General features: G+C 37.4%; 1 protein-coding gene across 2 annotated transcripts; it reads right to left on the minus strand.

The window, feature by feature from the left end:
* Positions 1–6679: 6679 nt before the first annotated feature.
* LOC145104597 (SWAP (Suppressor-of-White-APricot)/surp RNA-binding domain-containing protein) lies at positions 6680–10734 on the minus strand. Of its 2 annotated transcripts, none has more exons than XM_079041818.1 (4): positions 10467–10734; positions 8744–9803; positions 8416–8672; positions 6680–7561 (listed from the first exon to the last, which is right to left on the minus strand). In XM_079041818.1, the coding sequence occupies exons 2-4, from the start codon at positions 9769–9771 to the stop codon at positions 6840–6842; spliced, it is 2007 nt and encodes a 668-aa protein (XP_078897944.1). In that variant the 5' UTR covers positions 9772–9803; positions 10467–10734; the 3' UTR covers positions 6680–6839. The 2 variants fall into 2 exon arrangements, with proteins under 2 accessions (XP_078897944.1, XP_078897943.1); XM_079041817.1 differs by having other exon boundaries at positions 8395–8672.
* Positions 10735–13048: the final 2314 nt, after the last annotated feature.

Genomic DNA, 13048 nt, shown 5'->3' on the forward strand with positions numbered 1-13048 from the left:
AGCTAGTGGGAGCATAAGTGTTATGCTAACAATCATCATTCAAGTGGGAATATGATAATTATAACAAGTGTTGCAAGTTAGCAATGTTAATTATAGATAACAAAAGTTTCAATGGGGAAAAGTTGTTTTGCTATAATTAAGGGAGAGGAAATTATACTTCATTTCAAATCTAAAAGCTTAGATCGTGAGATTTTAATCAAATTTAGTCAAGTATATATATGAATGTTATGTTGGAATGGTTCAACATAAGGAAATTCTATATATGGGAACATTATTTGCATTCTAAAATTCGATTATGATTACGACATCCCTTTTCATAATCTGAATTATGAGAACATGGCAAATAGAAATAGGAGTATTATAGCAAAAGACTGGTCTAGTATCATGTCTTTATGTGAGACATCATGAATCGTGTCCCATATGCTTCGGATATAGGATCGATTGCATGTGCTATAATATTCATCTGTTCTAAATTCTTCCGAATGCCTATGGCATTAAGAGGGAAAAAGTACTAGAATCGGATATGACTAAAGTGATTAAGCAATTGTCGAGGACAATCTAAGGTTTACCAAAGATTGGTTGCTCAGGGACAGTTGGAAGTATGGTGTAAATTTTTGGAGAGGACCATATTGACATATTCTGAAAAGAGGCAACTCTTGTTCAGAAGTGATAGTCAAAATGGGAATGTGGAAATGTTCCCATAGGTGGAAGTTATTCATTAGATCTGTGTAAGATTAGGAAACTTAATGCAAGAAGGATGTTCAAAGCATTGTACTTTAAATTTGAGACTTCGTTTCCATGGAATGATCTCCATTGGAATACTCTGTAATGTCTGTTGACAAGTCTTTGTGACTTTGTGCATAGTCATTACGAGAGGATTAATGCATATAAGTTTAGAATCTAACAGATTTCGGTAAATGGCAGGAATTTGGAATTCTTGCATTTGTGGTAAGGATTTGGGATTGTGAAATGAGAATCATTGGAATTATGTTCAATCGATCTATCCCACAAAGTAAAGATCACAGACAAACATAGTGTGCATACTTGGTGTATGGCATGACTAGTGTTTAGAAAAACATAGTGTACATGCGTGGAGCATGGGACAACTATTGTTTTAATTCAAGTATTAAGTTGATAAATTTGAAACATTATACAATGAATAATGTGTAATCAATATGGTGATAAATAAAAGGTGTTCTATTTATATTCATAAGTTCTGAGACCATATTGGATTCGATTATTCTTGTGTTTCACTTTGCATGTTTTGACTTCCAGAATAATTAGGTCGTTCTTCCTGAATGACTAAGTTATTCAAACCATCCACAGTCGATAATACGTTGGAAGTAGGTATTAAGGCAAGACTGTCATGAAGCTGGTTTGTAGATGCCCAAGGTATTAGACATAGCAAGAGTTGCTACAACATTCATGAGTGCTCATAAGTTCTGAGTATTAGATTAAACCCACGCTCATTTGACTCACTTCATGGATTTTATCACGAGTGATCATGAGACGATAATATCTTATATTCTTCAAACCTAGAGATATGAGTTGTTGCCTATGAGTTGGTTATACATTGATTGTACGAAAAAGCATTGGTAACTCGATGTTATAAAACGTGCCTTTGTGTATGATTCAAAAAGTAGTAGAACAAGCATATGAGTCGAAGTTTATCCATTCCTTTTACCCTTAAAGGGATAAAAGTGATATATGTGGGCCCCTCGATGATTTAGTGATGACACCCCGAAGTGCTTGGCCAAGCCTAGACTGATTTGATTTGTTCAATTAGTTAGTCGCCATAAATCGAAAATCGGGAAACAACAAATGGAGAGAGAGAATGATTATAATCCATGTCTCAGTCCATATGATATCTAGAATGGAGGAATATATGATCCCTTATCTAATGGACGCGTCATTGATTTGTTCAGAGTTTGACAACGGCTTTTAAGAGCTACGATTGCTAGTCGGGTTTTGGAGTCATACGCAATAATAGTTTTAGACTTATCCAAGTGGGAGACTGTTGGATTAGTGTCTAAGTCCATAACTATAATTGGTATGTACTTGAGCCGATTTGGCATGGTCCATTTGGGTTGCACTTCACTGGAACAATTTATATGGATAGTCTTTTGAGAATAGTGTGTTTATGATTTATATTAATATATTATAACTTCTAATATATTAATATGGAATCATATTATTTAATTAGTATTGATCAAGAATTAATTTAGTGATCAAAAGGAACTAATTAAATATGGACTCTTATATATAGTATGGACCAAGTTCATTTAGGTTGGGCTAAGCTTGCATGGATAGTCCATGGAGTGTTTAACCCATGGATCCTATGGAAATGAAAGGTCATGGGTATTAGGGTTTACATGGATGAAACCCTAATCCTTCATACTATATAAAGAGGTCTTTGGCACATGAAATGACACTAGTGTGTGAGGATACAAGAGTGGGCCGATTTCTAGTATGCATTCTATTCTCTCAAGCTTTCCAAGGAGTTTTTGGTGATTTGTGATTCCACTTGAGGCTTCCACACTATTGGGGCTAAGCTCTTAAAGATCAAGACTTCAAGCTCCATCAAAAGGTATGTTATCTAACTATGCTTTTGTGATATAGTTGCTTCATTTTATGCTAGTTAGGATGAAATCTTGGAATATTGAATATTTGCATGTATAATAGAGAAAACACAGATCCAAGGTTTATAGGGTTGCATGTACACCATAGGAGTGTTAGAATGCTCAAAACCCATCAGTTAGCAGCCTCAAACTCTTCGTCAATCGCTGAATGAGCCCTCCTTCACTTTCCGAGTCATGTCCCCACATCAAGATCCCCCCCAGTAGTCATCTCATCAGTCCCTCTCACAGGCTGCACAGCTGCAGTTCGCTCCTCGAACTTGGCAATTAACCTGCAAGTGATCAGATCCACGATACCCGACAATTCTTCCTGTAATATCTATGAAACCTTAACGGTAATCATTTCTCATATCTGATTAAACAGTCAACCCCGTCCTATCCTGGCCACCAGCTCCAGATCCTGAACCAGATCCCTTGACGAACTCCATACTAAAAACGAACCAAAATGCATCATAAATGCCACAATACACATTGCTACAGCATACGAAGAGACTACCCCTCGGGTTTGTGACTTCCTTGCTACGTGTACGGGTCCTGTGCTTTCAGTAGTACGAGCCCATACTACCTTCCACACCTACCCATATTTGTCTCAAGGATCATCACAACCAACAAAACAAGTACCACAACTAGGATAGGCATACATTCTATCCTCACTCTCTCTCGAGAGCGACTAATCATTCCAAAACTGGCCTGATACATCCATACTCACTCATAATGATATCCCTAAGACTTGCTAAAAAGCGCATCATGAGTGCTACATACTCCCTAGGCTATCCTAGGATCCATACCTCATCCTGCCATCAACTACTGAATGACCCCCATTCATGCCAGTTAACTACTTCATGAATACAATCACATGCAACATAACTTAAATAATCTTAGATTAAAAGATTCAACCCTATAATGGTTGGACTCAGACAAGAGCTGCGCAATAGGACCAAATCCTTCACTCTAAAATTATTTAACCCACATAGTATGTAACTTAACGTATTCAATTAATAGCTAATTCACACCCGAAAGAGTCCTACAACCAATAAGCAAGAAAACTCTATAGGAATAAGGCATCATACATCAGAAAATTCTATCATGCAATTGCTAAAGATCCCTATCCTACAACTAGCATGTTGTTCTATCATAATCATCATAAACAAATAATAGTGTGGGTAACTTGGGGTGTACTTTCTACTCCGGTTGATCGTACACATCGCGTCCTTCTCTGGTTACTTTTGAAAACAATTTTGAAATTTATTTTCAAAAACTTTTGCAGATACTTAGTTTGAGTCTGGATTCACACGAATGCTCATTCAATTCTCTCAAACCAGGGCTCTGATACCAACTTGTAACATCCCAAAAATCAAAGAAATTTAAGTTTTTCAAAAACAACCTATTTCAACCAAAAAATGTTTACAAAAATCATTGTTTCAAAAGTATAATCATAATTAGTTTCCCAAGATCCAATATTATAAAAACAGGAATATGTGCATGATCACGCCTTCGCTTTCCCGCGATCATCTGAAGTACCAGAAACAATAAACTGAAACTGTAAGCCAAAGCTTAGTGAGTTCCCGCAAAGTATCACCACACAACACATAACACATACAATTCAACATGTTGGGTCCACAACCTCCTAGTTGGTTTACCCTGGCCTACAACCTCCCAATTGGATTGCCCTGCTGCCCTGCATATCATGTAGCTAGATTCATAAGTGCCCCATTGGGATTATCCTAGGCTGAATTTCTTGTAACCCGAGCATAGGATAGAAATATCAGTTTGGAAAGTATTTAAACGATCCAAGGGGTATCCAGATCTCCAGTATAAACCCTACCCAATTTCTAACATAACAAGTCACTTAAGGTACCCTTTGGTGAATGGTACCAGACAGGATAGAACATGACTAAATTTTTCAAGAAGTGTTTGGTATGAGTGGAGCAAGAACAAAAAAGATCTTGACCAAATCAAATGGGACTAATTGGTTAAATTTTAGTCCCATAAAAATGATAGAACTTAGTGGAACAAAAAAGAAAATGACAAAAAAACCCATGTTATATCCTTATCCACTCCCTCTCTCTTTCAATTGTCAAGCAACACTCCGTTGACACCTACCCCTAGAGACACCTAGATCACCCCCTCCCCCTTTTCCCTACTAAATCTTCCTCTTCCCATTGTGATCTGCTACTCGATCTATTGCTTCCTCTTCTGTCCATCTCGACTCCTCGGTTTGCTTCTCTACCTCTTTTGGTCTCTGATTCCTCTTCTCACTCCCTCTTGCACATGGTAAGATTTTATTGATTTCACTTGTTCTTTTCTCGAACAACTTAATGTGTGTATGTATACATCTGCTTCATGATTTGTAGAATGATAAGTTAGAAAAGTGATTAATCAACAAGTTGGAGGAGAATAAAGAAGAGAGAACCTTGATTAATGAGTCTAGGAACTCAAAAAGTCGGATTCGGCATGAATCAAGATCAAAATTGAGAATATAAGAAAAAATGAAAATTAAGAAGGAGATAAGAAAACCTACGGATTTTTTCGGATGTTTTGGGTGTTAATGTGAGCCTAACAAGAGAGACAATGCTTCCAGGAAAAGAAAAACTATTTGTACCATTTTCCCAATACTCTTTCATGATTTGTTATATGGTAGATGACAAAGGGTAAAACACCTAATTTTAAATTATATATGTTTGAAGTTTGAACAGTGTATACTTTTCATACTGGCTTCATGATTTGTTTCTTTCCTTTATATGCTTTGCTCATATTGTGTTTAAACAAGTAATATGAATTTATTCTTCAACAAATAATTTCAATATTTTTGTTTAATTTAAGTTTCAACAACAACGAATTTGTGGTTTCAAGAATGATACTTAATATTGACGTTGTTAGTTGTTATAAATTTTGTTTAGAATTCATATTATTCGGTATTTATGAAGTTATGTTGTTTATTTTGTATGAAGGGCAATATAGTAATCTTGACTGTTTTTTGTTGTCCAAATATTTTGTTTAATTTAAGTTTCAACAACAACGAATTTGTGGTTTCAAGAATGATACTTAATATTGACGTTGTTAGTTGTTATAAATTTTGTTTAGAATTCATATTATTCGGTATTTATGAAGTTATGTTGTTTATTTTGTATGAAGGGCAATATAGTAATCTTGACTGTTTTTTGTTGTCCCGTCCTAGTATTACCAAACACCATATTGACAATATATATAGTCTCGTCCAGTCGAGTTCTGTTCAATCATGTTCAGTCATATTCCGTCTAATCCCACTACCAAACGCTACCTTAGAGCAGTTACTCAGTTGGTTTTTATTTTGTCAAGTTGTAATTGAGTTGGAGAACATGTCCTCTTGAAAGGTTGGAAACTTTCTTCTAATCTTTTGGGTCCAATCATTCAATAAACGCCCGATAATCTTCTCTAGACCTACGCATTAGCAGTCCCGGACTAGTATTGAGCCAGTCTCAAAATGGGTCGGGTCACAAAAATTTTTAGCCCGATTTCATGGTCTTTGTGTGCGCCTTTTTTGGTTCTGTTTCTCAAGGTTTTTTTTCTAGTTTTTTGGTTTCGGTTTCGGATTTTTTTTAACAAATATGTGATTAATACCAAAATGATACATTAAAATTTACCAAAAACCATACATGAATTATAGTCTACTTATATGTTAGGCCTTTGTATTTGTTGTATGATAAATCATATATATATATTTTTTTTCCTACTAATCTTCCTATTCATTAAGCCAAATGTCAAAATCATGAAAATAGATTAATAGAGATAATTAATAAATTTCACATGTCAATGTTTTATAATAGTATGGAAGATAAATAGGAGGATATTTAATTTTTCTTGTTGTATAGACTAGCCCATAGCCCACTTCTGTTTGTATATAATAGTAAGATTGAAATCAGTTGTGTGGAATCAATCTAATTACAGCCATGTCCGAATCGTTTACAATAGTGTAACTTGAGATCTCACTACAGTTGACTGAGTTGAGATGCCAGAAGAAGTGAGTTCATGGCTAGGAATATATGAGGAAGAACAAGAAGAAGAAATACAAAGTACGTTCATCTAAAATTAATTGATGTATACACTTGATCTCAACAACCTTCATTTAAAAAAACACTAGAATGGTTCCAATTAAACAAAAACAAAACCTAATCCATAAAAATCAAATCTTAAAAATCATTTTGACATGAACAAATACAACCATCACCTAGTAGAAGCTCTTGCACTCATGGAAGAATGATAATTTGTGCTTCTTTGTTTCCTATATGATGTGTAAACATCATCATACTGACTAACCTCATTCGGGTTAGCCATCGCCCCGAGCCCGAGCCGCCCGGACCCACTCGACCCGGGTTTCTTCTCCACGGTTCCATCCGCGTAGGTCCCGGTCTCGGGGTCCACCTGTAGGTTAGGGGGTGGGGGTATACACGCACCCCCTTTACGTACAGGTGTCTCTCTCCCTCTTTCATATTCATATTCATCCTCATCATCACTTTTTGCTCCCATTGGTCCTTCTGAAGGGTTCACTTCTCCAATCTCCTTGAAGAATTTCGATACACTTTCAAGAATCTCAGAAGGGGAGATTGTAGAGGGCGGAATCACGGTTGGAATGTCGAGAGGACTCATGGGGGAATAGGGTACTCCGCTTCCGATTTGCATTTTTCTAACCATTCCGGGGATTAGTCCGGGTGGGAATAAAGGGTATGGTGGTAATTTTTCGGGTGCTTGTGGTGGTGGTATTTGTTGGATGGAAGATGGAATGGGAATGGAGCTGGGATAACCGGGGTTGGAATGGAATTGCGGGGTTGGAATCGGTGGTGCCATTCCGGGTGGGAGTTGTTCTTGGTCTGATAAATTTGGAAGCATACCTTGTTTATCAGGCTGCCAATGCACCATATTTGAAGCGGATGCTTGCTGTGGATGTCCTACATGGAAAAGTTTTAATCGAAATGTGAGTCTGCATCAAATAAGTTAGAATGGTCCTCATGCTTTCTGAGTTTAACTTTTTTAGTCCAAAACTGAAACATTTTTCAATTTTGGTCCTTATTTCAAGTTTTCATATCGATTTTGGTCCTTATTTCAAGTTTTCATATCGATTTTCGTCTTTATTTCAAGTTTTCATATCGATTTTGGTCCTTATTACTTCAAGTTTGCATGTCGATTTTGGTCCTTATTTCAAGTTTTCATATCGATTTTAGTCCTTACTTCAAGTTTGCATGTCGATTTTAGTCCTTATTTCAAGTTTTCATATCGATTTTGGTCCTTATTTCAAGTTTTCATATCGATTTTGGTCCTTACTTCAAGTTTGCATGTCGATTTTGGTCCTTATTTCAAGTTTTCAAATCGATTTTAGTCCTTACTTCAAGTTTTCATGTCGATTTTAGTCCTTATTTCAAGTTTTCATATCGATTTTGGTCCTTATTTCTAGTTTTCATATCAATTTTGGTCCTTATTTCAAGTTTTCATATCGATTCTGGTCCTTATTTCTAGGTTTCATATTGATTTTAGTCCTTATTTCTAGTTTTCATATCTGTTTTGGTCCTTATTTCAAGTTTTCATATCAATTTTGGTCCCTAGGATCAAAACCAGAAAGCCCCAAAGACCAAAAGCCATGTGAAACCATAAAATACAGACCAAAACTGAAAACTGTTTCATTTTTTAACTAAACACAGTAAAATCCAGAAAACACAGAGGCCATTTTTGTAATCTACTCAAAAAGTGTGTGTGTGTGTGTGTGTGTGTGTATGTTGGGGGGTACCTGGAATGGCTGATGGATCACCTGGGATAGTAGATAAGTCATTCTTAGGAAAAGAACCAACAGGTGGGCCACTGAGCATCTCAGTCTCAAGAACACGGATAGTATCAGGATCATAAACTTCCTTTGATGCCCAAAACTGTAAAATTTTCTGCAATCTTGATTGATTTTCATCTTTGTTTACAGGGTTGTGGTAAATTCTTGCAAGCATAGAGCCTAAAACATGTCTAAAAGCAAGCGCCTCGTTATCAATCTCATGAGGATTCACACGTCTTTGCAAGCTGCAGTTTTCACAAGAAAACATACACATAAGAATATTACACTATCACAATATAAAAAATATTAGACATACCTGTCAAATAAAATGTCATTAGCCAAGTAAATGATATGCAGCTGTCTTTCAGAGTCATCAAGAGAAAACACTCTATCCCTAAGTGCTTCTGCAAGAGCAGGAGCAAAAGGAGACCTCTGCATGAACCACATTTTAGCACCTTTGATTGACTCTTTTGTCCCTGTGAGACTATTCAGCATGTTATTCATCTCTGATGCAACATCAGAAGGAAGTGGGCCAGAGAGACCTTTGAAAGCCCTGGAAGACTGGTCAAACTCTGGCCTCCCATGGTTGACAAAAGGCTGATGGTGTTGCTGTTCATAAAACGGTGGATATGGATGTTGTTGATGCATTTGAGGAGCAGGAGGTAAATGTGGAGGATTTAAGGGTGACTGGTTGTTCATCATAGGGTTTGAAGTGTGCAACATGTTAACATTAGATGGAGGAAAAGAAGGGTTAAACATGGCACCAGGTGGGTGTGAAGCTAACCAGAGTTTATACCTGTAATAACTATGGCCTTCACCACCAAACAAGAAACTATAAGCAGGGTTATCTTTCTGTTTTTCACGGATCATAGCTTCAAACTCAGGGCCATTTTTCACTGCATATTCCACAAGCTTATCAATAGTCTTTTGTTGTTCGGGGTCAGAAGGAGGAGGGGCGGGTGGTGGTGGTGCATCATATGGACCATGGAATGGAGAAGGGTTTACATGAGGCGGCATATGAGGGGGGAAATTTGGAGGTGGTTGTGGTTGTTGTTGTTGTTGTTGTTGGGGGAGGTGAAGAAGGTGAAGATGGGATTGAGGGTGAGGGTGGATTTGTGGTTGTTGCATGAGGGGGTGGCGGGGAAATTGTTGGATGGAAGGATGTGGTGGTATAAAAGGAGGGCCATGAACTGAAGGTAGGAATTGTTGTTGATGTTGTGGGTGAAAACCATATGGTGGTGGTGGTGGTGGTGGCTGCTGGTTCTGGATATTAGCAGCTTGTTGCTGTTGTTGTTGTGCAAATGCCATGGCAGCAGCTGCATAATCATGGCCTTGACGATCCATCAATCTTTAGCAAGATGATCTTCAAGAACCACCTATCATGATGATATTAACATATAACTTGCAATAAGCTCAAAGTAGTTGCAATATAGAAACTATACATGAATTTGAAACCCCTAACTAGATGATTACGTGACTATTGAATCATTAGTGTGTTCCATAAGCAATGAGGCTAAACCAGCTATCTATCTGCATGATTCAGATCCTATCACAATTCACAAAAATGTATGGAGCTATTTATGATTAATTAATCGTACATGGGCTAACGCAAACTGAAGAATTCAAATTGTTAACCAGAAACCCTCCTATATTCGTTATAGAAGTGAGAGACAGTGCTAAATACAAGAAGCAGACATAAATATGCACTCCATTAAAAGAACAAATCAATTTAAAATCTAACTTTGAATGAACTTAAATGAATCAATGGACCCGATAATCAATATAATTTGAACTCGAAGACATACTAAACCACTTTACATAAGAGGATTTTATCAGTGGAAGTATTATTGCACGAGTATTTGCTAAAGGAACATCAACGACACAGGTAAATCAAAAACCTATATGCTGGGAACAGAATAAAACTTGAGGAAAACTTCAGATTAGTAAATGAATTCTAAAATGATAAAGCAAAATTTCAACGCAATCATATTGTAGATATGAATTAGAATATGATAAAAAGCTAAGGCATCAGTACGCACTTGAGAGTAAAAATTAGGGCTTTTAATATAGACAAATGTAGGAAGAAGATCTTCAAAGCTTTTTGAGGGAATAAATTGTGGAATCGGCGGTCGGAGGGAGAAGATGGACGGCGCAGGAGAAGTAAGGCGCCGGCAAGCTGATACCGGAAAACCAGATAATTGGTGGAGCGATTGTTTCCTGTAGTCCTCTATTTCATTCACGGTCTCTAGAGCAGAAGCAGCGGTGCAACTCGGCTGTAGCCGCTGTATAGGTTTGATAAAACCACGATTTGAATTAATCTATTTTGTTTAAATATTTAGAGTAATCATGCGAATGGTATGTCAAAACGTATCTTTACCCTTTATTTTCAAAAATTAAGTTGTTGTTAGTTTAAATTTGCATAATTCATTAATTTCAAAATTTAACTTGTTGTTAGTTTAAATTTGCATAATTTTTCGCCAACATAAAATGACTATATTACCTTTTTTTATTTTTTATTTAAAATAAAAAGAAAATAAATTTAAACCCATTATTTACATATATATTAATAATTTTTAAACAATAAACCTATCATCTTTATTCCCTACCCACCCCACCCCATTTCTCCCTTCAGACTCTCTATCTGCCTCCCACGAAGTCACGAACTCACTCCCCTTAAAGAAAAAATCTGGCCACTGGACCACCACCTAACACTGCTACCGAAAGAACATTTAACCACAACCACCACCGGAAAATGGATCTACCCCGCTATCAGATACATATGATTTCGGAATCGGAACTGGAGTTGTAGGCGAAGAAGATGGTCGGAATTCGACGCCAATTCTGCTTCTTCTATGATCAAAATCTTCTTTTTCACCGGTAAATAGTAGACCTTATTATGGAAGCCTAATTCACGAGTGTTATAGGACTGCTGGTGAGAAAAGCAACAAGATCAGGTTGTTTCGTGAGAGCAGGGTAAAGATCACCAGTGCTTATCAGACCAGATGAGGACCTTTTTGGTCAGATAATCCTTCACAGAAAAACCATAATCATCAAATTAAATAGAAAATATATTATCTTTAGCAAATTTACAGAAAAATACAAGATTTTTAATAATATTAGGGGTGGCAAGGACACTATGTAAATGAAGAGGACGGTGAGTGGAAGGAATAATAGTGTGACTAGTGTGAGTAACGGAAATAGATGAACTATTAACAACAAAGACAAAATTAAAATTGATTTTATTGCTAAAGGAAGTAAGTATACCTGAATCGGAGGCTAAGTGGGATGTAGCACTCGTGTCCATGAACCAAGTAGAGTATGTAGGCTCTTGGAGAGACATAGAGCTAAAAGTTTGACCAATATCGGTAGGTTGATCATTTGAGACGGGGAGAAACCAATTTCATGGTGGCTGCATGGAATTTTTTTGTGAAACATGAAAACTCGAAAGAGGAGTCATCGAAGGAGGTTGGCGGAGGATTCTCGGCTGCTGTCGGACTACATTTTGTTAGTATCTGGAGTGGGCATGTTGTTGCGTCAGGCGGTAGTTGGACCACGAAGAGGGAGGCCAACCATAAGGTTGCCATGGTAGGGGTAGCTAAGCCAAGGAAACGGCAGTGAAGGTGTCTGTTTTTGTTGCTTAATTACTCCGCTCAATAAGGGGCTGCTCGCGACGGTTGTCGTGGTTTTGGCTACGACGATTGTTGTGAGGTGGTCCTCTGTTGTTTTTGTTGCTACGATTTGGTGCACAAGATTGGTTCCCCGGAGACTGAGATTGAGACCCATTGCCATCGTATAGAGCACTTGAGGGGTGAAACGGTGATCCGAGTGGATGGCTTGAAAAGAACAGATCCGATCAAAGTGTTGTTCTTTAAGGACAAACATTGAACAGGGTTGAAGAAAACTTGGGAGACACTCACGATAGCGAATAAGATTAGGAATATTATCAAACTTGGGTTCCATTCCATTGAGATGGTAAGTAACCAATGTTTTATCGAGGACGGGGGAGCCAATAATTGCTAATAAATCTGCCACTGCATTGATCTTTTGACAATACTACATAACGGACGAATCACCAATAACCATGGAGCGAAGTTCATTCTCTAGTTTAATGGCCCTTGCATCTTTTTTGTCACATAATAAGTCTTCAAGAGCCTTCCAGTTATCCCAAGCCTTGTGACCATTCTTAAGAACCATAGTGAGAAGGCGATGAGTAAGGGTGCCATAGATCCACATGCATGGAAACAAGAGAATCGAGGTTTTCCTATTCCCTGTCAATAGCATCCTTCAGATTTGATGTATCATCAAGGTGATTGAAGACTCCATAGGCTTTGCAGTGGGTCTCGAAAAGGACTCTCCAAGCATCATAGTCTAGTTGATTCAAATCAAGTATCAAAGGAACAAAGGCTTAGATGTTAGTGATGCTATAGGGTTTAAGGTTTTTGTTGGTAGGGTTAGAGCTTTCACCTCCTGTCATTGGAACGAAACAAATGAGCGATCACAGAAGATGGATCGTCAAGGAGAATAGAAAATCAACATGAGGAGGGGAAGATAGAGGTATAGCGATCTCGACTCTGATAGCATTTTAGGATGTGAAATATTCTCTTTTGCCTTTCATTAAAAC

Source organism: Lactuca virosa, chromosome 4, assembly GCF_052849685.1.
Source record: "Lactuca virosa cultivar CGN04683 chromosome 4, Lactuca_virosa_CGN04683_v6, whole genome shotgun sequence".
NCBI lineage: Eukaryota > Viridiplantae > Streptophyta > Magnoliopsida > Asterales > Asteraceae > Lactuca > Lactuca virosa.